Source organism: Aphidius gifuensis, linkage group LG2 (assembly GCF_014905175.1).
Source record: "Aphidius gifuensis isolate YNYX2018 linkage group LG2, ASM1490517v1, whole genome shotgun sequence".
NCBI classification, from domain to species: domain Eukaryota; kingdom Metazoa; phylum Arthropoda; class Insecta; order Hymenoptera; family Braconidae; genus Aphidius; species Aphidius gifuensis.
In genome coordinates, this window is record NC_057789.1 from 836,370 (window position 1) to 862,702 (window position 26,333).

The 26,333-nt window shown below is 20.7% G+C and overlaps 1 protein-coding gene across 3 annotated transcripts in view; it reads left to right on the forward strand.

Annotated features, from left to right (window-relative positions):
- LOC122848147 (TOX high mobility group box family member 3-like) overlaps positions 1-26,333 on the forward strand; it is a 139,317-nt gene that overhangs the window by 109,414 nt on the left and 3,570 nt on the right. For all 3 annotated transcript variants that reach the window (XM_044146005.1, XM_044146006.1, XM_044146007.1), the window contains exons 2-8: positions 8,930-9,019; positions 14,851-15,000; positions 16,093-16,208; positions 18,657-19,041; positions 20,273-20,385; positions 21,366-21,501; positions 25,892-26,269. In XM_044146005.1, the coding sequence (XP_044001940.1) occupies positions 8,930-9,019; positions 14,851-15,000; positions 16,093-16,208; positions 18,657-19,041; positions 20,273-20,385; positions 21,366-21,501; positions 25,892-26,269 (1,368 nt within the window). The remainder of the gene's footprint in view (positions 1-8,929; positions 9,020-14,850; positions 15,001-16,092; positions 16,209-18,656; positions 19,042-20,272; positions 20,386-21,365; positions 21,502-25,891; positions 26,270-26,333) is intronic.

Here is a 26,333-nt window from a genome sequence, read left to right on the forward strand (position 1 = left end):
ATTGGAAAAAAATTATTCGAAAAAAAATTCGCAGATAATATATACTAAAAAATATTAATAATAAATTTACTTTTAAAATAAAATAATCAATATAGTTTTCTATTTAAAAAAATAATCTAATAATATTATTGTCAAATTAAATTTAAATTTAAAATTAAATAAAACGTGAAACTTCATGTTGAATTAATGGTTTATATAAAGATTGATAGATTTAATTGAAAAATAAATTTAAAAAAAAATTAAATTACAATGTGCAAATCGTTGAACTCTTGGTAAATGTCAGAAATATTTAAAAGGTCAACAACACACTCACACAATTTACTTGACGAATGTTGACTAAAAAAAAATTTTATAAATTTATGTTCTTTTTTTATTTTTTGCAAATTTATTAGTAATGTTTGTTTTTATATATTTATTTTATTAGCATCTTCATTATTTTTATTAATTCAATTTAATATTTTATTCAATTTATTTAAGTTCATTGAACTCAATTTTTAATAAAGCTTGTTAATTCAATGCTTACATGATTTTCCACACAGATATTACTTTCATAAACACATATAATTCTCAAACATTGACATAATAATATTTAAAAACTTTCATTTTAATTCTGTGTATTAAATAATATTTCAAATATAGAGATCTCTCACACATACATCTGAATTAAACATCATGTTAATAAAATTTTACATAAATTATAAATATTATTTATGCAAATATTTTTACGTAAATTATATTTTGAAATATTGAGGTTGAATATTCTGCATTTTAATATTTTCAAATTATAAAAATGTAATATAATTTATTCATGTTATTTTGTTGATTAAAAAAATACTTAATTATTAAATTTCATTGACAATCAATAAAACAAAAATAAAATTGATAAAAAATTTAAAATATTTTTTATTAATTTAGCAAATTTCGCAAGTTGAAAAATAAATTTTTCCAAACAAATTTAAACAGAATTTTTATACTAAAAATATATTACTGATTTTAAAATAATATCCAATATTATGAAAATGTTTATATTCAACATATTTTTTTTATCCATACTTGGTTTACATTATTATTTATTTATTTATTCGACGAGTAAGTATATAGGCGTGCAAGATGATTTTATACACCACGCCCCACGACAATTCATGCAGAACTGATTGTTATACACGTTAACTATTATTGTTGACTTTTTTAATAACAATGTTTGCTATAATATCCCCGACATTATTTCCATTTTTATAATACACAAAAATTCTTATTTCCCACCTACAAAAAAAAATCACAATCATCATTTTTTATCGATCTTCATTGCCTCGATATTCTCCAAAGAATAAAGTACTTTTAACAATTTTATTATCAAATATTTTAACCATGAAATTCATAAATAATCAATCGAAAAACAACACACCAAAATGACAATAAAAAATTCCTAAAATTTACATAAATAATTGACAAGTATTTCTTAGAAATTTTCGAAAAATAATTAAACAATTTTCGAAACATTAATTAGTTATTTCAAAGGTTAATATAATGTTAATTAATTTGCAATTATATTTAATTCATCGAGCAATATCTCTTGTACAAACATAAAATATTTGATCATGTAATTGTAAATTTGTAACGTGATATGGGTTTTAGATGAAATCTCAATTGGAATATACAAACACACATGAAAATACATGTAAACAATTGTCAATTTGTTGGTATAAATAATAAACACATATAAACAATTACCAAACAATAAAAAAACAACAAAAAAAAAGTCAATTATCATTAAATAAATTTCGATTAAAATTATCCATTCGATTGCTCCATTGTTAATCGATATTTAAATACATTTTTTAAATATAATTTAATCCAAATGGTTGTTGCAATTTATAATTGTGATGGTATAAATATAATTATAAATTTTTTTTTTTTCATTTATAATAGTTTATTTCGAGGCCAAATGAAAGGTAGAATGGATAACTCGATCAACATTAACTGGTTTCATATAATCGAAATGTGCATACTCGTTATAATTTCGTCTCAATTACGTGAATGTACTGATGTTAATTTAAATTAATCAATTGATTAATTTATTATTCAAAAATTATAAATAATATTATTTATAACAATGCAAATATAAATAAATTTTACTTTGTTTATTAGAATTTTTTTTATTTTTTCATATTTTTTTTAACAGGTGTTGAATATACCAGATGTATTATTTTTTGTTTCATTTTTTTTTGTCATTATTATTACTTGTGGTTCAGTAATTGGTAACATAATGCTCTTGAATTTTTTTCACAACGGCTGCACTCATTTCCATCAAAAAGTTAAATATATTCTGAGAATATTTAAATTAATAATAGTAACAGAATTATATATTAAAATTTTTATAAATAATTTAAAGAAAATTATTCAATTATGCAATAAAATATGTTGAATAATAATTTTTAATTTTATTATTTTTAATAGTCAATTATTTATCTTTAGGGTTACAATTTTTGAAGATGATTTTTGTTATTTTTTTAAGGAATTTGTAACCTGTTTAAATATTCGACTGCTTAGTCATTTTGACTAAAATAACACAGTGAAAATGTTCCGACTTTCTTTAATTTATTTTACCCAAGTCTCGTTTTATTTATTTTATAAATTTTTTTTTTACTTTGCTTACTGAGTTTTTCACCCTAATTTTATTTTATCATTGATAAATTTAATGTTGAGTCATTTTGATTTATTTTATGTTTTTTTTATCGTCAATTTGAAGATATCTTATCGTCCTCTTTCTTTTCTGTTTTTTTTTAAATTTTATCATTTTCAAAAAAAGCGAAATTTTTTGTACATTTTTAGCGAAAATATTTATAAAATAAATAAATAGCTCTGATATGAAATTCAATGAGACAATTTTTATTCGGTTTTTTAAATACTGGATGAGTTTTTTCATTTATTTTCAGCCATTGATGTACTTTAATGTGAATTTATTCACGTGAGAAAGGACTGAGCAAGTTTTTTATTCATTTATAATGTTAAATAAATTATTTTTTTTTGTTTAAAATATATTTTGCAATTTTGTTTTAAATCCTGTTACGATGTCTGAGTGATTTTATAATTCTAGATCGAGATCAAGTGGATTCTCACAAAAATATTTCTCAATAAATAAATATTGCTTGCATATCTGTTGGTAATTGAAAAAATTGAATAAAAAATTTCAATATACCTTTAGAATTTCTCACGTAAATTTAAGTTATTTTATTTTTTATTTTGAAATCGAATCGATTGAGTATCTCCCCTTGTAAACCAAAACAAATATCAACAAAAATTAAATTAACAAATAAAAATTTCAATTTTATATTTCGATTTTTCAACTATTTTTACGTGAAAAATTCAATTTTTAATTGGAAAATTAATTTGTCTAGCTAGAGAAATATTTTAATTGCTAGAAAAATCAAAAAAATAATTTTTATTTTTGGTTTTTTCAATTTAAAAATTTATTTGCTTATCATGATTGATACTGAGATCATGTTGTGTCACATTCCAAAGACTCTGTATATATCAAACTGACTCACTCGTCTGATAAACTCTTATCACGATCAAAAAAAAATAATAATAATTTTTTTATTTATTATTTCATCCCGATAAATATATTTGTATTTATTTTCCACAATTTATTCGAATTTTATATTCAATCTCATAAATATTATCTGACTTGTTTTAAATCTTTTATTTATATTTTTTTTCCGGTTTTTTAAATTGGAAGATGTAGGTATTTTCATCTCGAAGATAATTAATTTTATTTTTTTATAATTTGACATTTTTTTATATTTATTTTGTAAATTATTTTTATTATTTTTTTTTAAATTATATTTTTTTACATTAGTCAAATTTATAATTTAATGGAAACTTTTTTTCGTTTTGTTTTTTTTATTTCAACGTTGACATAAATGCAAGTCATTTTTCAAATTATTTAAAATTTTTTTTTCCTTTTATTCTGTTTTTAGAGTGGAAAAATTATTTATTTAATTTTTTTTTTTTTTTTTTCATTCACATGCATTTTTCATTTGTGAAAGTTAAATAATAAAAATAAAAATTTTTTTCTTTACATTTTTTTTTTTTTTTGACAGTCTGCATTATTTATCAGGAATAATTTTGCATTTCATGCATTTTTTGGAATTACAAAAACTTATTCGGCACGTGGCTGTTTGAACAAGCCTGAATGAAAAAAAAAAAAAATATAATAATTTTCAAAAAAAAAAAAAAATTATTTAAATTAAATTTTTCCAGTTAAATGAGGAGACTTTTTTCAACCCTTATTTTAATCAAACAGAATTTGTATATGCATCATCAATATTTTAATATTTTTTTTAAAAAAAAAAAAAAGATTTACTCGTGTACTTTCATGGAAAAAAAAAATCCCTCTTGAATATTAAAAAATGAAAAAAATAAATTAATTAAAAAGTTAATAAAAAATTATTGAAAAAACATGAAATGTTTTATTTAAAATTGTGAATATTATTTTTTCATCAATCTACCATATATATGTATAAAAAAATTCAATTAATATTTCAATTCAATCAGAATATTTATATTCCTTGGTAGTATTTGTTTTTAATTAAAAATTTTTTGATTAAAATAAAAAAAATAAAAAAATAATATTTGAAATTTAAATTTTAATAAAAATATATATTTAATAAATAAAACTTTGTAATTTATTTTTATTAAAATCCTTGTTTTATTTTTTTTTACTTTTTCATATCAAAATATTTTTATCTCAATATAAATTTACATGTACAAATATAAAAATAAAAATGTTATACTACTGAATAATGAAAATAATAAAAAAAAAAAATTTATTTTATACTATTGAAGATTGAAACTTTTTCAATGTATGCAAATATCTGATTCAAAGAATTTCAAACAGATGATATTACCTTTTACATAATGGAACATCAAATTTAACGACAATTTTTTTTTTCAATTTTATATTCTTAAATTTCACTTTATCTTCACAAAGAAAAAGCCAAAAAAAAAATTTCATTTATTTTTATTAAAAACCATGTTTTATTAAATAATAAATTTATCAACTCAAAATTATTTATCTATTGTCTATTATAAAACAATAAAAAAATATGAAAATTAAATTTTATTATTAATTTTTTTTCATATAATAATAACAATTCTTTTTATGATTGAAAAAGCTAAAATATTTAAATTAAATTTCATGAAAAAAAAAAACTAAATTAAAATTATTTATATAAACATTAAATTATTATATCATGCATTGTCGTTTATTAAACAATATAAATATTATTAAATTTAATTTTATTCTGAATAATATTAACTGGTAGTTTAACAATTTATTATCTTTTTTTTTTCATTTTAAAAATACAACTGGGCGTTAACGCCAAACGAATAAAGGTGTGAAAATATTCATCTTAATTCTTCTCCTGCTGTTGCTATGTTTTTTAATTTTTTTTTAATTAAAAAACACTATTATTATTATTATTTTTATTATTATAGTTTTTCTGTGTGTTGAGTCATATCAAAGTCAGACTGATCCACACGCATCGTAAGCAGCGATTAACTTAATTTATTTAATTTTTTTCTTGTCTCATTTTTCTTATTGCTAAAAGAAGATAATAAGCAAAAATAATAATTAAATATTTTAGATGTGTGGGTATATTTACCAGGTGAAATGGAATAAAACAAGAATCCAATTAACTTGACATTGCACACATGCATGTCGACCATTCACAAACACTTGTTTAATTTAATTTTAACAATTCACATTTATTTTTATTTTTTTTTATATTTATTATTATTTATTGAATGGATTAATAGTGCACTATTATTATGTGACTATTATTTATTCAATAAATTAAAAGTGCACTATTATTTATTTTTTTTCAATGGTTATTTAAAAAGAAAATTTATCCATTTTGTTGGAGAGAAAATAAAAGAATTTCTGACTTGGCTAGGGTGATGTTCCTCTTTTTTTTTTTTATATAATTTTCATTTTTCTTTTTATCCCTCAAGGCATGGTGAGATCCAGTGACCTGGAAAAAGGGTCGATGCACAACGAATTCCAACACACAAAAATACCATTATTCATTCTCGTCCTTTTTTCTTTTTGATATTATAAATTTTTTTTTTATTTTTTATTTTTTTTTCATTGTATATAATTCGAATTTGCTCCACCTCTATTCTTGTCTTCACCTTATTCTTATTTTTGTATTTTTTTTATTCAGAGATCAGCAGCTGACCAGTAAATTTACTTTTTTTTTTTTATATTAAAAATTTAAAAATATATGTTGGTTATTTTCTTTTTTGAATTTTTTTTTTTTTATATAATCATTGACTTGTTTGGGGATCATGATAATTTATGAATTTTATTATTTATTTATTTTTGTTTTATTGATTTATGATTAAAACAAGGTGTATGTTTAATATACACATTGTAAAAATATTTTTTAATCATATTATTATTGCGCGGTATTGATATTAATATCAAGTTGTTTATTATTTATTTAATTTCGACTTGAAAATAATGTTGTAATTATTTGTTTTATATTTAAATTGTAATTAATTTGTTTAGTTGTTTTGGTTTTATATTTATTGCGGGGTTTTATTTTGAGTTTATAGTCAATAATAGTCATGGTGCATTAAATAAAGTTATGTGTATTTTGAAATCTCGAAAACGACAAGTTAAACTTACAACTATCAATGCAAACAATATAAAAGAGAATGATAATAATAAAAAAGAAGAAGAAGAAGATACTTTGTACATTGTATTTACAATGATGTATATATTGACAATGGCATTGTTTTCATTCCGACAATTCTTGAAAAGGGTGCTGTGATGCTATTTGAGAAACGATTTCAAATTTACGAAATATTTAAACACCCCTTTGTACATTGCTTTATTCACATTTATTGAAGAGACAAAAATACCACAAATTTTATCAGTTAAATTTAAATTCCAATCAAAAGATGAAAAGAAAAAAAACAATGTGAATTCAATAATGAAAAATAATTCAATCGAAAATATCAAAAATCAATTAAATTTAAAATATAATAAACAATAGAATCACTAGTTAATTTATTTTAAAATTTATCCCAGAAATATGATTCAAGTAAATTTGACAAAAAAAAAATAAATATAAAATGCAATATTTAATTTGATAATAATTTTTAATTCAAGGCTATTTTTTATAATTAGTTGTTCATCGATATGAGCTTATGACACAATTCGGCATAAAACACGAGCATGCGTACACTGTTTGACTTTGATTTTTTCGATTCTATTTTGTAAAACCGTAAATATTATTTAAATATTCTATTTAAATCCACTAATCTAATTAATACGAAAATAAAATTCAAAATATTAATGTTATTAAAGATTAAATTGAAAATAATTGACAAAATTATCACGTTAATGAAATATTAATGTTGAAAATAAAAAAATAATATTAAGTAATAACAAAACAATTTTAATTCAAGGCATATTATCGATGATGAACAAATACAGTGCTTTCGGTCTATTCAAAATAATAATGTGCATTCATGGACGTTTTTATATTAAGTTTAATTTCAAGTTGTCACGAGGCAAATATAATCTAGCATAGACCATGTGAACAAACGCATCGGTCTATGCAAGGAAATATTTGCCTCAAATTCCTGATACATATTTTTTTTTTTTTTGAAAAAAAAATAATGTAACACACTTACACATATTCTATCTATCTCTCTCTCTCTCTCTCTCTCTCTCATAATTATCGATGACAACTGTTCTTTTTATAATAGAGAATAATTTGGACCAGATGAAAAAGAAAAAAAACATTTTAAATGTTAAAAAAATAATTATTTATAAATAATTACATGACGTTAATATTTCACCTAAAAATATCAACGTTAAAAATAATTTACAATCAAAATATCCACTTGCAGATGAAAAATAAATTCATTAAAAATTTATCAAAACGATATAATAATAAATCTAATTTTAAAAAAAAACATAATTTCTATATAATGTCAAATCAAAGGTATGATAAATAATAATTATCAGACTAGTGACCATGACGAAGGACAACAGACAGGGTTAATAAATAAATTAAAAAATAATAATAATAAAATAACAAGAAATAAATGAAAGTAATAGTAGTCCCGGCAACCGACGGAATATAATAGAGATAGAGACGGTAATTTGTGCGTAATTGCGGTAATTCATGGTGGGCTTCGTATTTACAACGGCATCCCACCAGGGACATGGAAAATTATGCGACTCGTTCTTCCAAGTCAAGTACACACACACACATATATATGTACTCACTATAAACTATTATTATTAAAATTTCAAATTTTAAATATATATTATCACAAGTACATATTTTAACTCAAACTTATATTTATAACATACACTTCTTTGTACATATTTTATTTTATTTTTTTTTTGTTATTTTTCATTAATTTATCATCATTTTTTTTTTCATATAAATATTACTCAGTGTAATATGATTAATTCATAAAAACTTGGCACTTTATTTCAGTTAACAAAACACATTTAAAAAATGTTATATAAAATGTTATTAAATATTTTTTTTAATTATTCAAAAAAAAAAAAAAGAAAGAGATAATAAAAAATGAATTTAAATGTATTTTTTATTATTTCTATATATTAAATTAATATTTAAACAATGTCAATAGTAATTTTATAATATTTTTTTATTTTTTATTTTTTAAAACACATGTGTATATATTTATTTTTATTTTTTTCATTAAATTTGTTTACCTGAATTTTGAACTTTAAATTATATTTATTTTTTGATAATAAAAAGTTATAATGATTACTGTTGCTATGAGCAAATTATCATGATGATAAATTTAGTGTAATATTTTATATTATTATGAGTAATAATTAATAATTTTTTGAATTTTAATTTGACTGTTACAGAGAAGCGACAACCTCGACTTGTCACTTAGCGTGCCACAGCATCATCAAACAACGTACCACCACGACGGCGGTTACAACATGGCTGATCAGGTAAATATATTACTTCAAAATAATTACATTTTATTTTTTAACATCATCTACTTGAAGTAATTCAATTACATATTAATCATATGTTATTTTTTTTAATATTAAAACCTCTATGTTTAAAAATGTCTTGAATTTTTTATTTTAATTTTATCATATTTCTCTACGAATCACATCTACAAAACACACATTTAAAAATATTTAATAATTATATTTTTTTTTTTAAATTTTATAAAAGATACTTTTTTAAAATTTAGACTACATATTTTTCAAAAAATCCCATAGCTTGTATTTTTAAAAAAACATTCAAAATATATTTTTGCAAAAATTTGTAAATTAAATTTCTTAAAAATTCTATTATTTATATTTTTTAATAAAATTTATAAACAATAGTAATAATATTTTTTTGGAATTATAAATACTTCATTTTCAAGAAGTTTGTAAAATATATTTTTTATCAATATTCCATCAACAATTTAATGATTCCTTTCACTTGAAAATAAATTAAAAAATAAAAAAAAATATTCAGCATATGTCTGTATTTGTATTTGACATAATGTATTTTGTAATTATTTAAAAATTATTATTTCAAAATTTCCAAGCACGTGCTCGTATTTTATTTTTCAAAAATTAGGTCAAATATATTAAAAAAAATAAAAAATAATAAAAAATAAATAGAAGGCCATGAGGGGTAGTCATTATAATTAACTCAGTCTGTCGTATATATTTTATTAAAATTGTCTTTCATTAATTTTATTTATCTAATTATTATAATTCCTCCAAGTTAATTTAACTGATTGATATATATAACGAGTACATTATCTCTCATCTAATTAGCAAGCAAAATTTTCACATGATGATAAACAAATGTACATAAAACAAACTCAAAAAAATAAAATTACAAATTTTTATTTACACGACTTAATTTATCCTTTAAAACTGTACAATAAATAGCTATACCACTGAGAAAAATATATTTAAATTATTAATTTTCCCCTTCATTTATCATCCCAAATAAGTGCTCAAAAAATAAAAATAAATATCTCAAAAATAAGCAATACATTCCACCTCATAATTTTTATTTTTACATTTTTCTTTGTCAATTTTTCCTTCATTTTTTTTTGATGATTTATTTATTCGAATATTCTTTTCACGAATGAATGAATATGCGTCACTAATTGCTGATGAAATACCAAGGGAATATAATAATAAAAATGAAAAAAAAAACAGCCCTAAGCTTTTATAATGCATTTGTAATAAATATGCATTTAATGGAAGAATGAATGAAGCTCATAATGATGTATCAATGTGAACTAAATATGTGGAACAATTTATTGTATCATCAATTTATTGGAAAATACAAAACAGTAATTATCAATTGCACTTGAATTATTTCATTAATTATATATATATTTTTTTATCCCAATATTTCAATTAAATATTTATTTTTTCATTGGAAAATTTATCATCAAATTTATCATCATGATATTTTAATTGTTTATTATTATCAATTTAATTGGTTGTTATTAATTAAAATGATAAATAATTTATTTGAAATTTATTATTTTATAATTATATTTTTTATTATTGTTTTAATTAAAATTTTTTAATTTAAATATAAAATTTATATATTTTTTTTATTATTTATTTAATTTTTTTAATGTTGCTTTGTCACGATTTTCGATTGTCAAGATTTATTTTTCATATCTCTTAATAAATATAAAAATTTAATTATATATTATTATTATTATATCCTTTCAATCAATTTATCGGTTGATTAAATTTATCATCAATTTCTTTTCAGTGTATTTAATTATTTTTCCTTTCATCGGGGGGAGAGAGATAATAATGGGAAAAAGTTTGAAAATATAAAAGTAAAAGGTCTAAAAGAAAATCCTAAATATAATATTCGATGATGGAATGGAAGACATGTAATAAATGTATAAAAATAAAAAAAAAAATAAATAAATGAAAGTAAAAAAGAAAAACATGAGGTAATAATAATTGCTTGATGAAAACTTTAATGTGACTTTTTTTTTTAATTAGATTATTTTGATATGAAATTTTTATGTGGGTTTGAGTATAGAAATATTATTGGATTTATTATACACCTGTTAATAATAATACAAGATGAAAAATTTAATGTAAATTATTTTTTTTAATATTCAATTTATTTTATTCATAATTACATACATTTTAGTACATAATTCATGGTAAAATGTTATTGTATTTTAGAATACAGTTTAAGTTTTCCATTATGCAAAAAAAAATTTTGGCGTCTGGGACAAATATTTCCAAGCATAGAACCAGGAAAGAGGCTATCCTTGCTCGTTCTTTCCAAGGAGTTATTTGTTCCAAACGCCTGGACTTTGGATTTTAACTCATTCTAAAGTGACAAGACGAAGATTCATAACACGCATCCGAAAATATTCCAGAAGAAGATTTGAACTCAAGACTACAGGCACCGCAAAACGGCGCCTTGTCTCTCTTAGCTACAAGCTTACTTTATTTTTTGCTAATATATATTTAATAAAATTAATTGAATAGTTAAAATAACGGTTTAAAATTTCCATTATCGTAACAATGTATATATTGTGTCTTTTATTTTTTATTCATTGTCAAAAAGATTAAATCAGGCAAAATTAATATCCCTTGAATTTCATCATTATAATAAATTTATATTATATACTTGCTGATATTAAATGTATAAAAAAGTTATTGTATTTAATCTCGAAGCTTAATCACTATCAAGAGTTGAGCAAACTTTATAAAATCTATTCATTTTTTATATTAAAAAAATTATTATATTTTATTTTAGCTATTTTCTTAATTTTATTGTTCAGTCAACTGAAATTAATATCATCAGTCTTTGCAGACTTTCACTTCACCTGTTCTTCCATCATCATTAATTGTCCCAGAATCGTGCTGTTAAAATTAAACCAATAAATATATATATATTTAAAAGTTCGTGAAACTTTTATATATTTGAAATCGTTAAGTAAAGTTTCTTTTTTTTTTTCACTTTTAAATTGATAATTTTATTTTTCTTGGTATTTACTTTTTCTATAATTGACATTAATTTGTATAAATTGTGTAAATTATATAAAGTTATTTGAGAAAAAATAAATTTTCAATTTTAAGATTGACGAGTTGATGTAATTACGTAAATAAATAAAATAAATTGACTACGAATTTATTAAAAATAAAGAGGAAAAATTAAATTTAAAATTATAATAACAATGATTAATGTTCAATAAATTAATTTTTAAATTTATCCAAGAAATATGATTCAAGTAAATTTGACAAAAAAATAAATAAAATGCAATATTTAATTTGATTATTATAATTTTAGATAGACATTTAAAACTGTCATGATATGATTGTGTTTATGCTTGACAATATTAATATATAATTGAAATAATGATAAATTGAAATTTAAAATATGTAGCTTTTATTTTAGACACAAATACAAGAAAAAAAAAAACACGAGCATATTAAAGTGTAGTCACTGTATGTAAATGAAAATTACAAAATATTACTGTAAAAAAAAATTAAATTTATTGACATTGAAAAATGATAATGATAAATTAAAAAAATCAATTCAAGCCTATTTTTTATGATTAACAGTTCATCGAGTCAGCTGATGGTTAAGTCGGCGAAAGCCCTGCCTACAGTGCTTGAGGTCTCGAGTTCAAATTCCCTTCTTCTTCAATTTTAATATCCGATCGAATTATTTTTCTCTAAATAATTTGTTGGCCCTGATATCGATTGATAAATTGGTCGTCACTTCGTGGAGTTGGGGGCAAATATAATCTAGCATAGACCACGTGAACAAACGCACTTGGTCTATGCCAGGAAATATTTGCCACAAATTCATGATATCGTTTGTTTATTTTTTTTGAAAAAAAGATAATGTAACACACCTACACATATTCTATCTATTTCTTTTTTATAATTATCGATGACGACTTTTTTTTTTATAATAGAAAAATAATTTTGACCAGATGAAAAAAAAAACATTCAAAATGTTAGAAAAATAATTATTTATAAATAATTACATGACGTTAATATTTCACTTAAAAATATCAACGTTAAAAATAATTTACAATTAAAATATCCACTTGCAAGTGAAAAATAAATTCATTAAAAATTTATATCAAAATGATATAATAATAAATTTTGAAATTTTAAATAAAGTTGTAAATGATTTGACTGTTAAATTTGTATTCAAAATATTTCAGCATCAATACTATAACTCGACACATAAATTTATTCATCAAGTCATTTTTTTTTTATATTCGAAAAAATATATATAAAATAATTGTTAGATAAGAGATATTTTGTTAGGTTGAATGGGCTTTCAGTTATCATCAAGCACCCTCGTATTCATACAAGAAGAAATACGATAATGTTCAAAATCCTCTTAACCATTGCAAAATGGACGCAACACAGGCTTCAAATTGGAAGTTGACAATTTTCAAGGGGTCGTATAAAAAATAGGGGATGTTTTTTAACGTGTTATCAAACTCACACACAACATCCACATGTCGTTTACCCATAAAAAAAAAGTTTTATTTTCTTTTTTTTTTCGTCATGTCTTGTATACTTTATATCTCACTTTGCATTACATTTATTTTTAATACTCTTGGAATCGTTTATCATCATCAAAAAATAATAAATAAAAATACAAAAAAAAATACATAAATCTAAAAATTGATTTAATATTTTTTTTAGCTTAAAATTTATCATCATGTTATTTATTCAACTCGATATTAAATTGAAATTTAATAAATAAAAAAAAGCTTATATATTTATAGTCATGTTATTTCAATTTTCTATCATTTTAAATTTATATTTCAACTAAAAAAAATTCCACAGACATGAGTAATTTTTGTTTCATGATTAATGATGATTGATGGGTTTTGTAAATTACTTATTCAATGAATCATTTAATTTTTTATTATTTTCAATTAACCATTATTAAAGTAAAAACATTTAAAATTATAATTTTATTTTTCCCATTTTTTTTTTCCCTTTAATTATTTAATTGTTTTTTCCTTTTTTTATTTCGTCTACAATTGAATTAAAAATGAGACACTTGAGATCGTAAAAATATATATATACATTATTCTTCTTTTTTTATTTCACCAAATGCTGTTAAATAAATTGCCAAGGGAAAATAAATGTGTACAAGTTTTCAGTGAGACGAATTAAAGTGCAGTTACTGTTAGGATATTGTGTGTGGTTGTTGGTCGACACATTGGTCGAAGGTTTCATGTTTTGTTTGTTGTTAAAAATAATAATAAAAAAAAAAAAAATAAAACACAAATAATGACGAAAATAAATAAAAAAAAAAACCAAATGAAAAAGGGGAAAATTCAGTCGATCAATAAAGTGCCTTCAAGTTCAAAGAAAAATTTTTGATACTATTAAATTTAATTTAAAAAACTTTTATTATTACTTTTTTTTTTTCTATAATATTCTTTCTTTTTTTAATTTCATTTATTATCATTATTATTTTTATTAAAGTCTGTGTGTGATATGAAATAAAAAGAGTAAAAAATAATATGAAAAAAAAAAAATAAATTTTCTTTAGCTTTGAAAAATATATATAAAAAAATAATAATATAAATTGGTTAAAGGATTTTGAACAATAAAACACAATCTATCATCCACGTGAATGGATTCACAAGGGTTTCTTTGATTCAACTTTTATTTATTTCATTATAAGCTCAATTTTTAAGCCAACAAACTTGATTAAATATATTTTTTTCCATTTCAGTTATTATTTTTTCTTGGCTACGTGATGAAAATATATAAATTATTTATTTTCACAGACATTTCACACACCAAGCTTTGGTGACGAGGACTTTGACATCCCGGCAATTCATCCACATCAGCATCAGCAGCAACAACAACAACAGCAGCAACAACAACAACACCATCAACAACAACAACATGATCCAATGCATGGATATCAAACCCAGGTGAATATAATAAAATTGTTTTATTCAAATGATAAATACGTGACAGAATAAGAGGTAGTAGTTAAATTCATTTTACATTCAATCAATCACAGTCAAAAATTGTTTCTCCAATTGTTTTTCATCTTGGAATTTATTATAAATATTTATTCGTATCAACAGATTCAATTTGAATTGATATTTGGCCTTTTTTTTTTTGTTTATTTGGAACATTGAATAGCATTTATTTATTTATTTATTTATACAATTGATTTTTTTGTTGGGGAAATAATTTATATAAATTTTTTTTCATTTAAAAAACAACATAAACACTTGGCACTATTTTTTATCGTTGATCTTTTTGCTGATCGTGTACATCTTGACCTCGATCGTGTCTACACCATGAAGATAAAACAATAATCTTATTTATTTTTATAAATCATAAAATATCATTAAATAAATTTAATTATTTTTACATTTTTTTTCGATTATTATTCAATAAATACTGACAATTAAATTTATTCACATCAAAAATTTATTATTAATTTCAAAGTTTGATATTAAAACAATAAAAAAAATTGTTAATTACATTTTTAAAGCTATTGAATCATTATGTAAATTTTTTTTTTCAATTTAAAATTATATATGAAAATTTATTACATTATTGAAAAAAAAAAATATTATTCATGATAAAAAAAAGTAGTAATAATTTTATTTTTATAAATAAATCAATAACATTATCTCGTAATTTTATTTATTTCAATATTAATTTTTTTTAAATTCACATTTCTACTTTATATTTATTTTTTTTTATCATTTTTATCTTTTTATTTCTATAATTATATATACCCCATGTGCATATATATTTTTTTATTGTATTATTATTATTTTTATTTTTATATTATCTTCCCATGAAATTATTTACACACACATACATAAAAACATTCCTTGGAATTTTATTTATTTTATTTCATTTTATTTATTTATAGACATTATCTCTGGCCCCTATCATTGAATTGAATTTAAAAAAAAAAAAAAAAGAAAACTTGAATAATTCTTGATTATATTTAATTTATTTTTTTATTGTTTAAATTTAATTTATAATTTTATTTTTAGTTGATGCAAGGTGGTGGCATGCAGCAATCACCAGACGGTTTGAGTCTGGATCCAGGTGGATATCAACAGCCCCTCTATTTGCAAGATCAACACACGATGCAGCAAATCAACGTCAGGTAGGTTATTATAAATGTAATTTTGAAAAATACACATAATAACAATGAAAAAAATAAATTTAAAAAAAAATTAGTTTATCGAATTTTTTAAAGAAAGAAATAATAAAAAAAAATAGAAAATTGCTTACGATCCAACCACACTGCATCTTCTCACTTTTCATAAGTATTTTTTTAAATTTTATTATTTTTGTTAGAGAGTTAAAGGTAGATATAATTACCAGGTGCATGGGCGTGTTAATTGGAGTGGCAACTGGGTCGTTCAGTAAGTCACGCTTGGCTATTGGCTATCTAATAATTTAACGAACCTGGATAATTTCCTTCTCTCAGATTCATCCCATAAATTATTATCAAAAAAAATATATATAAAATTGATATTTATGGATATTAAAATCCAACTTTTATTATCTTTTCTTTTTGATTATTATTTGTATGATCGATTTTTATTTATTTAAAAAATACTGCGGTGAACAAAAAATATCAGTGGTCGATTTTTAACAGGTTTTTATGGTAAATTAACATTTGCTTTTGATGTTAAATTTTTAAAACAAATTTATGTAATTTATATTGACATTTAAAAATGTTAAATTACATGTATTTTCTTATTTTTTATATTTTATCATTTAATAAACTCGATCATCAAATTCTCAAATTAATTCTTTAAATTTCTGTTGAAAAAAAAATTTTAAAAATATAAAATAGATATTTATAAATATTAAATTTCAACTTTCATTATTTTTTTTTTTTATTTACCTTTGTCTGCATGATCGATTCATATTTTTTTTTATTTTTATGAATGCAGTCGATTATGACACAATCATACTCACTCATTCTCATGACAGGTATTTATTTTAAATATAATTTTTTTTCATCTTCAACTGACATATTTTAAAATGCATCAATATCAAATTAATTTTTTTTTTTTTTATAAATATCTACAATAATTTAAATACAATACGAATTATTTATCCATAATTTCCACGACAAACAAAATAATTTAAAGAATATTTGATAAAAAAAAAATCACATATGGATAATTAAAATGAAATAATAAGAAAAAAAATTTAATTGTTTTCTCTCCCTCAAGTGCAATGAACTTGAGGAATTTATGAAATACACATACAACAACATGAACAACCCAAGGCACAATAAATATGACAGTAAAATTTATAAATGGCATATTCGTTCAACTGACTTGTCAGTGTTGATTGTTGAACTTACATCATGTAAAATATAAATTCAAAAAAAACATATATAAACTGTCAGTTGGTCCATGATTGAAATAAAAAATACAAAAAATAAATTCATTTGTTAAAAAATTTATTCAATAAAATTCATTTTCAATAAATCAAAAAATCATATTAAATAAATTACCATTCGAGTAATGATAAAACACTTGAACAAGTATTTATAAAAAATAAAAAAAATAAATTCTTAATATAGAAAAAAACAAGCAACAAAGAAATTCCATTTTTTTATTAAAATAATAATTATTTTTCAAGTATAAATAACAACTCGAGGTCAGACTTAAAATAGAGCATTAAAAGCAGTTTTTTTTTCATTACAATAAAATCATGATGATGATGTTTTTTAAAAACACAATATGTATATCATTATTTAGTTTAAAAAATTCATCTAATTTGCATAAACTTGTCAACATTTACAATTAACAGATTATTTTTTTTTTTGATTCTTATCAGGATGTCTCAATCAACCACCAAACAAATTTAACCATTTTTTATGTTTATTTAATTTTTAATTTAAGCTGTTGTTAATTTTTTTTTTTGTTTATTTTAATCATTATCATTTTTTAATGAAATGATTCCATTAGTTTTTGTGTAATGTTGTTAAATATATTTTTAATATTTTTTTTATCAAGATTAAATGATTTCCCACTTGGATATACGTTAAATAATAGTTAAAAAATAAAAGAGAAGGGAATATTTATTAAGAGAGAAAAGGGTTGACAGCACCAGTCAGACTGAATGAAAAAAAAAATATATAAAAATATATAAAATAGTTGATGTAGGCTGTAAATCCTCAATGTGCTGACACAGCAATGGCCATATCTCAAAAGTTATCCAATTTGTGTTAAAGTAGCATTCATCCCTCTCTCTCTCTCTAACACACACACATAAAATATTATTTCTTATTATTATTATTCTATAAATTTTCTCACTCCAATATCTTGTTATAACTCTTGTTCATTGAAAACTTGTATAGAAGAAACTCTATTCAATATCATTTATCTCAAATTAAATTTAAATTGAATTAAAAAAAGAAAAAAAGCTTCTCTTTTATCATAAAAGTATATTAATTGTTAATTAAATTTTTAAATATAAAAAATTAAAATTAGTAGCTTGATAGAATTGATCAATGAAAAAAAAATAAATTTATGAAAAAAGGGGTGAACATTTAATTGATATAAATTTTGTTTTTTAAATTTTTTAGTTCAGCATATTCAAGTCCACAGACGTCTTACTCATCAATGAGTCCACCGGGACAACAGCATAGTGGTCAACAATTATTATTGTTGCAGCAACAACATAATCAACAACAACAGCAAGTTCAACAACAAGTCCAAATGCAACACATGCAATATATACATTCACAACAACAGCAACAACAACAACAGCAACAAGCCCAACAGATGCATTCACAACAACAACAAGTACAACAGGCACAACAACAACAACAACAACAACAAGCACAACAACAAATGGTATATAGAAGTCCAACTGGAGGTAGTCCACCTGCAATACAACCAAATGCTATTCCTGAAAATAATAATACAACAACAAGTGAGGACAGTGATGATAGCACACCTCATTCATTGGTAATTTGAATATTTATAATTCATTTTTATTTAATTATTAATTGAGTTTTTTAAAGCTCTAAAATACTGATTTATTAATTATTTTTTTGATTTATCAATCAGTCGATTTTTCATGAATTTTTTCTTTGAATTATAATTGGAATTTTTTTATTTTTAATTAATATTTTTATCGTGATGATTCGCTTTATTTATTTTACAATTGTCTATTTTTTTTTAATTAATATTTATACTAGCATGATAAGATTTTTTATTTCATTTTTATCTAAATTAAAAATTTTTTATTTGTTTCGTTTATAAATTTTATTCAAATTTAAATTAATATTTTATACAAAAGTAGGGTTGTTTTTTTTTTTTTTTTTACGCGAAAGGATTAGCCTAGTTTTTATATCTCGAAAAAAAATAATTATCGTGACTTTTGTTGATAATAAAATAATAACAAAAAAAATTTTAATCTTTTTTTTTTTTTATTATAATTTAAATACCTTAAAAAATCTTTTTTTTTATTTTTTATTTTTCTTTTGAATAATTAAGTAGGTAGTTAACTTTGTTTATTGTCAATTAATAATATTAATTATTTTTTTATTTTCTCTATGAAAATAAATCACAAAAAAATAATATTATTTTATAATTTATTTTTAACATTAATAATAAAACTCAATGAATGTTTAAAAATAAAAAAATTATGTTTTTTTTTTTTTCCTTTTTCTACTACTCATTTTTCATACAGAATTAATTAAAATTATAATTGGCAAAGTTTTTTGTCTTGCTTCAAGTTTTATATTTAACAAAAACTAAACTTTAAAGTTTTTTTTTATTTTTTAATATTATTTTACATTCTTGTTTCTTGTTCTATAATTGAAGAGTTTTTTAATTTTTTTTTTTCTTTTTATTTATATCTCTAGTTCATCTTAAATTATCAAGTTATTATTATTTTTTAGTATTTTTTATTTCGCTGATGGAAACACGGTTAGCCAACTTGATTGGTTGAAATTATTTGAATGAAATATCCACACTATTTTATCCACGCAATGCATAACAACATGATCCAACTTTAATATCAAAAATCATGAACTTGATTATCACAAAAATTAATAATTCAATCAACTTTAATATCAAAATTACATTTCAAATAATTTCATTCATTCAATAGCACTATTTCTCTTTTTAAAAAATAATATTTTCAATTTGTTTATAAGCCGTATTACTAATTTGTATTTTATAATTTCAACAGATCACTGGAATCAAAAGACCATCACCAGAACCAGCAGACGTTGTTACAAAGACCCAAAAGAAACCAAAAGCACAAAAGAAAAAAAAGAAGAGAGATCCAAATGAACCACAAAAGTATGCATCAATATATATTTATTAATAAATAAATTATTATTATAAACAAAACAAACAAAATTAATATAAAAAATTAATTTTTTTTGTTTGAATAAAATTAACGCTCAATAAAACAATTAATCCTCCACCAAATAATATTATTTAAATAACTTCAAAATAATTGTAATAACAATAGCAATAAACAAAGAATTTTTTAGTTATAATTTATTGTGAATTTGCAATTATTATTATTGCTGGGGAATTGTTAATGTAGGACATGGATCCAGCTGCAATAACAGCCAGCTATTATTTGAATTTTAAATCTCTTTTGAAATTAACCCCCACAATTAAAAAAAATATATAAAAAATAATAATCATAATTTTTAGACAATAGTAAAGAGGTCATTTATTTAAATATTTATCTATTTGCACATAACAATTATTGCTAATAATAATAACACAAAAAAATAAATATTATTTTATTGTTGAAATTTCGCAAGTATTTTTTTTTTTCTTTTGTATTTATTTATTAGCCTCAGGATTTAATAATTTAAATATCAAATAAAAAAAAATAACAAATTATTTATACTTTTATTATCTGATAGTAAAACATTAATATTGCATGTTTGAAAATATTTAAATGATTAAAAATGATTGTGATAAATGACAAGCTAATCTAACATATTTGACGTATGACATTTATCATTTATTTTCTGTCTCTTTCTGTTCTGTGTTGGTTATAATGTATAATAATAAAAATATAAAAAGGGGGAAAAGAGGGTAAAACGACCCTAATAGTAATTTCATTCTTATCGTTATTATCTCAATCGATCATTTTGCATTTATGTGAATTAATATCGTGCAGCTGATGGTGGTAAATTTAATAAACTATTTATTTTATTTAAACAATGTTAAATTTGATTTATGTTTATTGTTAAATTATTGAATTATTGATTAATAATAATTTTGTTTATTTTTTTTCGTCTCTTTTGTTTACGCAGGCCGGTTTCAGCATATGCGTTATTCTTTCGAGACACACAGGCTGCTATTAAAGGACAAAATCCAAATGCTAGTTTTGGCGAAGTTTCGAAAATTGTTGCATCAATGTGGGATGCACTTGATACTGAACACAAAAATGTAAGTTGTCATTAATTTATTCGAAAAATAAATAATGGGGAAAGGAATTAAGACAGTAGTTAATTTCTAACGTTTTTTAAATTTTTAAATAACATTTTTCATGGCTGTTAAACATTTTTCATGACTTAAATTTTTTTTTTTTTTCAATTCATAAATATTCATTGGCTATTGACATTTGAAAAATATTAAATTTTATATTTTTATCTCTTTTTTTATGATATTAAATTTTGTATTTAGTAAAATTAATTAAGTTGAATAATATTTTATAATTTAACGAACTTGGGTAATATCATTTTGCCGGATTCATTCTGGAAATTGTAAAAAAAAAAAAAATATAAAATAGATATTTATAGATATTAAATTCCAACTTTTATTATCTTTTTTTTTATTATTTCTTTTTTTTTATATTCACTTTTATGTGGATGATTGGTTTATATAGATATATTTTTTATTTCATTTGATTTTATTATATTAATAAATTAGAAAAAAAAAATATTTCGTTGTTAAATTTTTAGCATATGTAAATGTTAAGCTAACATTTGAATTTATCTCCACAAAAAAAGGAAAAAAGATACTAATAATTTAAATTTTTTTTGGCTTCTATTTAATTTAAAATTTCATAAATTTTTTATTTAATTAAAAAATAATAGTAAAGTTTGATTTATTTTAGCAATAAATTTATCCAATTTATTTACATATATTTTTTATTAAGCAACATAAAAATTAAATTAAAAATTATTAAATTTGATACGTCCCGTGATTGAATATTTTGATTATAATAAAAATTAATATATAAAAATGAAAAAATAAATATATTACTTGATTAATTAAGCAGTTAAATTAATGTCTCTCTTGTATTTGATAATCAAAACTTTATATTATGAAATATCTCGATTCACGAGTTTAAATAATGCCACAAAAGCAGTGGTGGTAAAGAGAGGGCGAGAGGGAGAGACGGAAGAGAGAGAAGAGAGCAACTTTGTGATAACACAGAATAATTGGTAATTAGATTCGGCTAAAGTTCAATGATCATAAATAATAACCATACTAAAATGCAATCATCGTCTCTCTAATAATTTACAATTCAAGCATTATTATTTAAAATAAATTTAAAAAATAATATTCATCATAAGAATATTAATAATTCAAATTAATTTATGTTAATATTAAATATAAATTATTATTCTCATCATTTTTCTTAATATTCAAACTAAAAATATATATGAAATATTTAAATTTTACATTTTTAACCAATTACATGAATACGGTATAAAATAATGGAAATTATTAATTTACCTCTTGGAAATTGGAGTTTAAATTGAATTCTATTCAGGCAACATTGACGTTTTAAGAGGTGGATGAAACGTTAATTACATTCTTTACTTTTTTAAAAACTTTTATTATTATTTTATCAATTTTTTATTTTTTTATTTTAAAATTTATTGTTGTTATTATTTTATTGAATATTTCATCGTCAAAGTAACCATTAAAATTTAAATTAAATAATACAAATTAGCTAATTAATTTTCATTTAATTATTTTATATTTTAATACACACGTTTATTATTTTTTAACTATTATAAACTTATTCAAATTATTTACACTCGTATAAACACACAAAAGTAATTATTATTAATTAGTAATTTTTAATTAAATATATAATAAATTTTTCAAATTAGCATAATTTAAATAAATATTTAAAAATTCAAAATACAAATTTTAAACTTTTTAATTAAAAAAATTAATACAAAAAAAATTTTAATTAGTATATTTTTCTGACGTATAATAATAAACAAATTTTAATTACTTTTTTTAATTTCATATTAAAGCTTAATTATTTAATTAAATATTAAAAAGAGATTAAATTAATTTGACAATTATTTGTTAATTTAAAATGAAATTTGATTATTAATTCAAACTTATTTGGCTGATCGTAAAATGATTATATTTAATCAATAGTTAATAATACCTTGAACATAATAATATTAAAAACAATAAATACAAATATTTATATCGTATGATCAATAATAATAATATCCATTGTTTAAAGTGTTTATGTGTTATATACTCATTAATCCAACAGCAATCTATAGGCGTGGCAATATTCATTCTAATACCAGTGTTAAAATAATAACAAATAAAAATATTTTATAAATATATAAATTGAGATTAAATAACAATAATAATTATTATAATAACAATAATAATAATAATGTTTTGTGAACACAATCAATCTACTTCCCACGATTGCAAAAAAATTTATCTCTTATTATTATTTCTCAATTTTTTTTTTTTTTTCTATTTTATTTTTTTTTCTCATTAATATATTGTTATTGTTGTTAACTTGTTGTTATTATTATTGTTAATTTATCTGATGTAAATATATATAAAAAAAAAAATTAATAATAATGTTAATAAATAAATTTTTTTTTAAATAGAAAATTGAAATTTAATTTATTTATTTTTATTTTCAAAGAAAATATGCATAAAAAATTGATAAAAAATTAAATTAAAATTTATAATAGTGTGATAAATAATAACAATGATAGTTTATATTTTTTTTTTAAATAAAAACATATTAAATGACAATTTTATAAAAATAATTGAAGAAAATATAAATTTATTTTTATTTATAAATTTTTTTTATGAATATTTATTTTTTTTATTATTATTCAACGAGTCAATTATTTTATCTAATAAATAATAATAAAAAAAAGTTTAATAACAGCATAAATAAATTTTAAATAAAAAATATAAAACAACGATATATTAAAAATATAAAAAAAGAAAACTGATTTTTTTAGTATGATAAAATTTTTTTTTACTGAAAGTAATCATTAAATTTTGTACGTGCACGATTGAAGACACAACATGTTTTATTCAGTGCATTTATAATCCATCAACAACACCTGATAATTTTTTTTATTTAAAACTTTATAATTTAATTTTTTTTTCTCTACTATTTTTAAACAATTTATTTTTTAACTTAATTTTATTTTTTACCAATTTAAGCCCCTTAAAAGCAACCCTTCGATCTTAGTCTGTACTTTGCACCCTATTATTTTTTTTGAATTTTTTTTTTTATCTTCCCACTTGATTTTCTATCCATTCGCTATTTCAAATACCATCCCTATGAATAATTAAACCAGAACGTTCTCGAATTATGCATCGATCTGAAACTCTATAAATTCTTTCTGTCTAAAATTTTTTTCATTCTTTTTCCCTTCCATCAGACAATTTAACAAATAAAATTAATCAAAATTTATGCATAATGTTTAAATAATTAAATTCAAATCAATACTATTTTTTTAAATTTATTGTAAAAAAAAAATAACAATAAATTTTTCTTATTTTTCTCATCGAAAAAAATAAAAAAATAAATATTAAATTCAAACTGACAATAAAATAAAAGACAATTCAGTTTATATATTTTTTTGTTAAAGTGGAAAGCATAAGAAAATTCAATTTTACGAAATAAATAAAAATAAAACTTGAAACAAAAAAAAAATAGGAAAAAACTATATAGAGAATAAAAAAATAATAAAAATTCTACGTAGAGAGTTTGATGGATCGATAAAGAATACAAAATAATAAATAAAAAAAAAAATATTTAAATAATTCCGGAAACGTAGTTCATTAAAGAACAAAAAAAATAATAATAATTTTTTATTGTTTAGACGTGTTTATTGCATGTAGAATATTTAAGACTTTTTTCGTTCATTTAATGAAACGTTATAAAATGTTGATTAGTTTTAAGTAATTCAACTCTCTTTTTTTTTTTTTTTTTCTCCTGAAGCATTTAACGTTGGTCTTTGGTCGTTTATAAAGTAATATACTCTATAATATATTCACTTCACCCTTTTTTTTTTGTTTTATTATTTTTCTTCTTCCTCCCTCTATTTATTTATTATTAGTTTTTTAATTTTTTTATTCAAGTCGTTTACTCTCTCGGACGAGTATTATCTTCCTTGCACTACTTTTTTTCCCCTCAACCTATTACCATCATTTATATTTTATTTTTTTATTGTTATTTTATTTTCTTCTTCATAATTTTTTATATCACTAATCGTCCTCAATAGTCTGCCATTAAAAAAAAATACAGGGAGAAAATAAATAAAAATAAAGCACAAAATGATAAAATATAAATCATCTTTTTATTTTTTTCTTTTTAACAACATTAATGTGAAAGTTTTACTGATATTTTTTTTTATTTATTTTAATTTATATATTCGTGTCATGTTGTCATTGCTTCACTGATAATACATGTTCTATTTTTATTAATAAAAAAAAATGAATAAATAATTTTATGTCAAGTAGAAAATAATTTGTGATATAAAAAATTAATAAATTAAATTAAAGCTAATAAAATTATATTTTTTTTTGTCAACAGGTTTACAAGAAAAAGACTGAGGCAGCAAAAAAAGAATATTTAAAAGCATTAGCAGCGTACAGAGCATCTGTTGTGAGTAAAAGTGGTGAAGGTGAACAACCACAACAGTCACCACAATCTTTACCACCACCACCACAACAACAGCAGCAACAACAGCAACAACAACAACAACAACAACAGGCACCACCACAACAAGTTCAGTATGGTGGATATGGTGGTTATCCTGGTAATCAAGGTCCAGGAAATGTTGCTTATCAAGTGTACAGTCCTCCACAACAACCTCCATCACCTCAGCAACAACATCAACAACATCAAATGGCCATTAAAAAATCACCACATCATTTGAGTGGTATGCAACAGACTCATCAGCAACAGCAGGTAATTTTTTTGTTTTATTTTGATAAATTATTAGTTAATTTATTTGTTGTTTTTGTTGGTAATT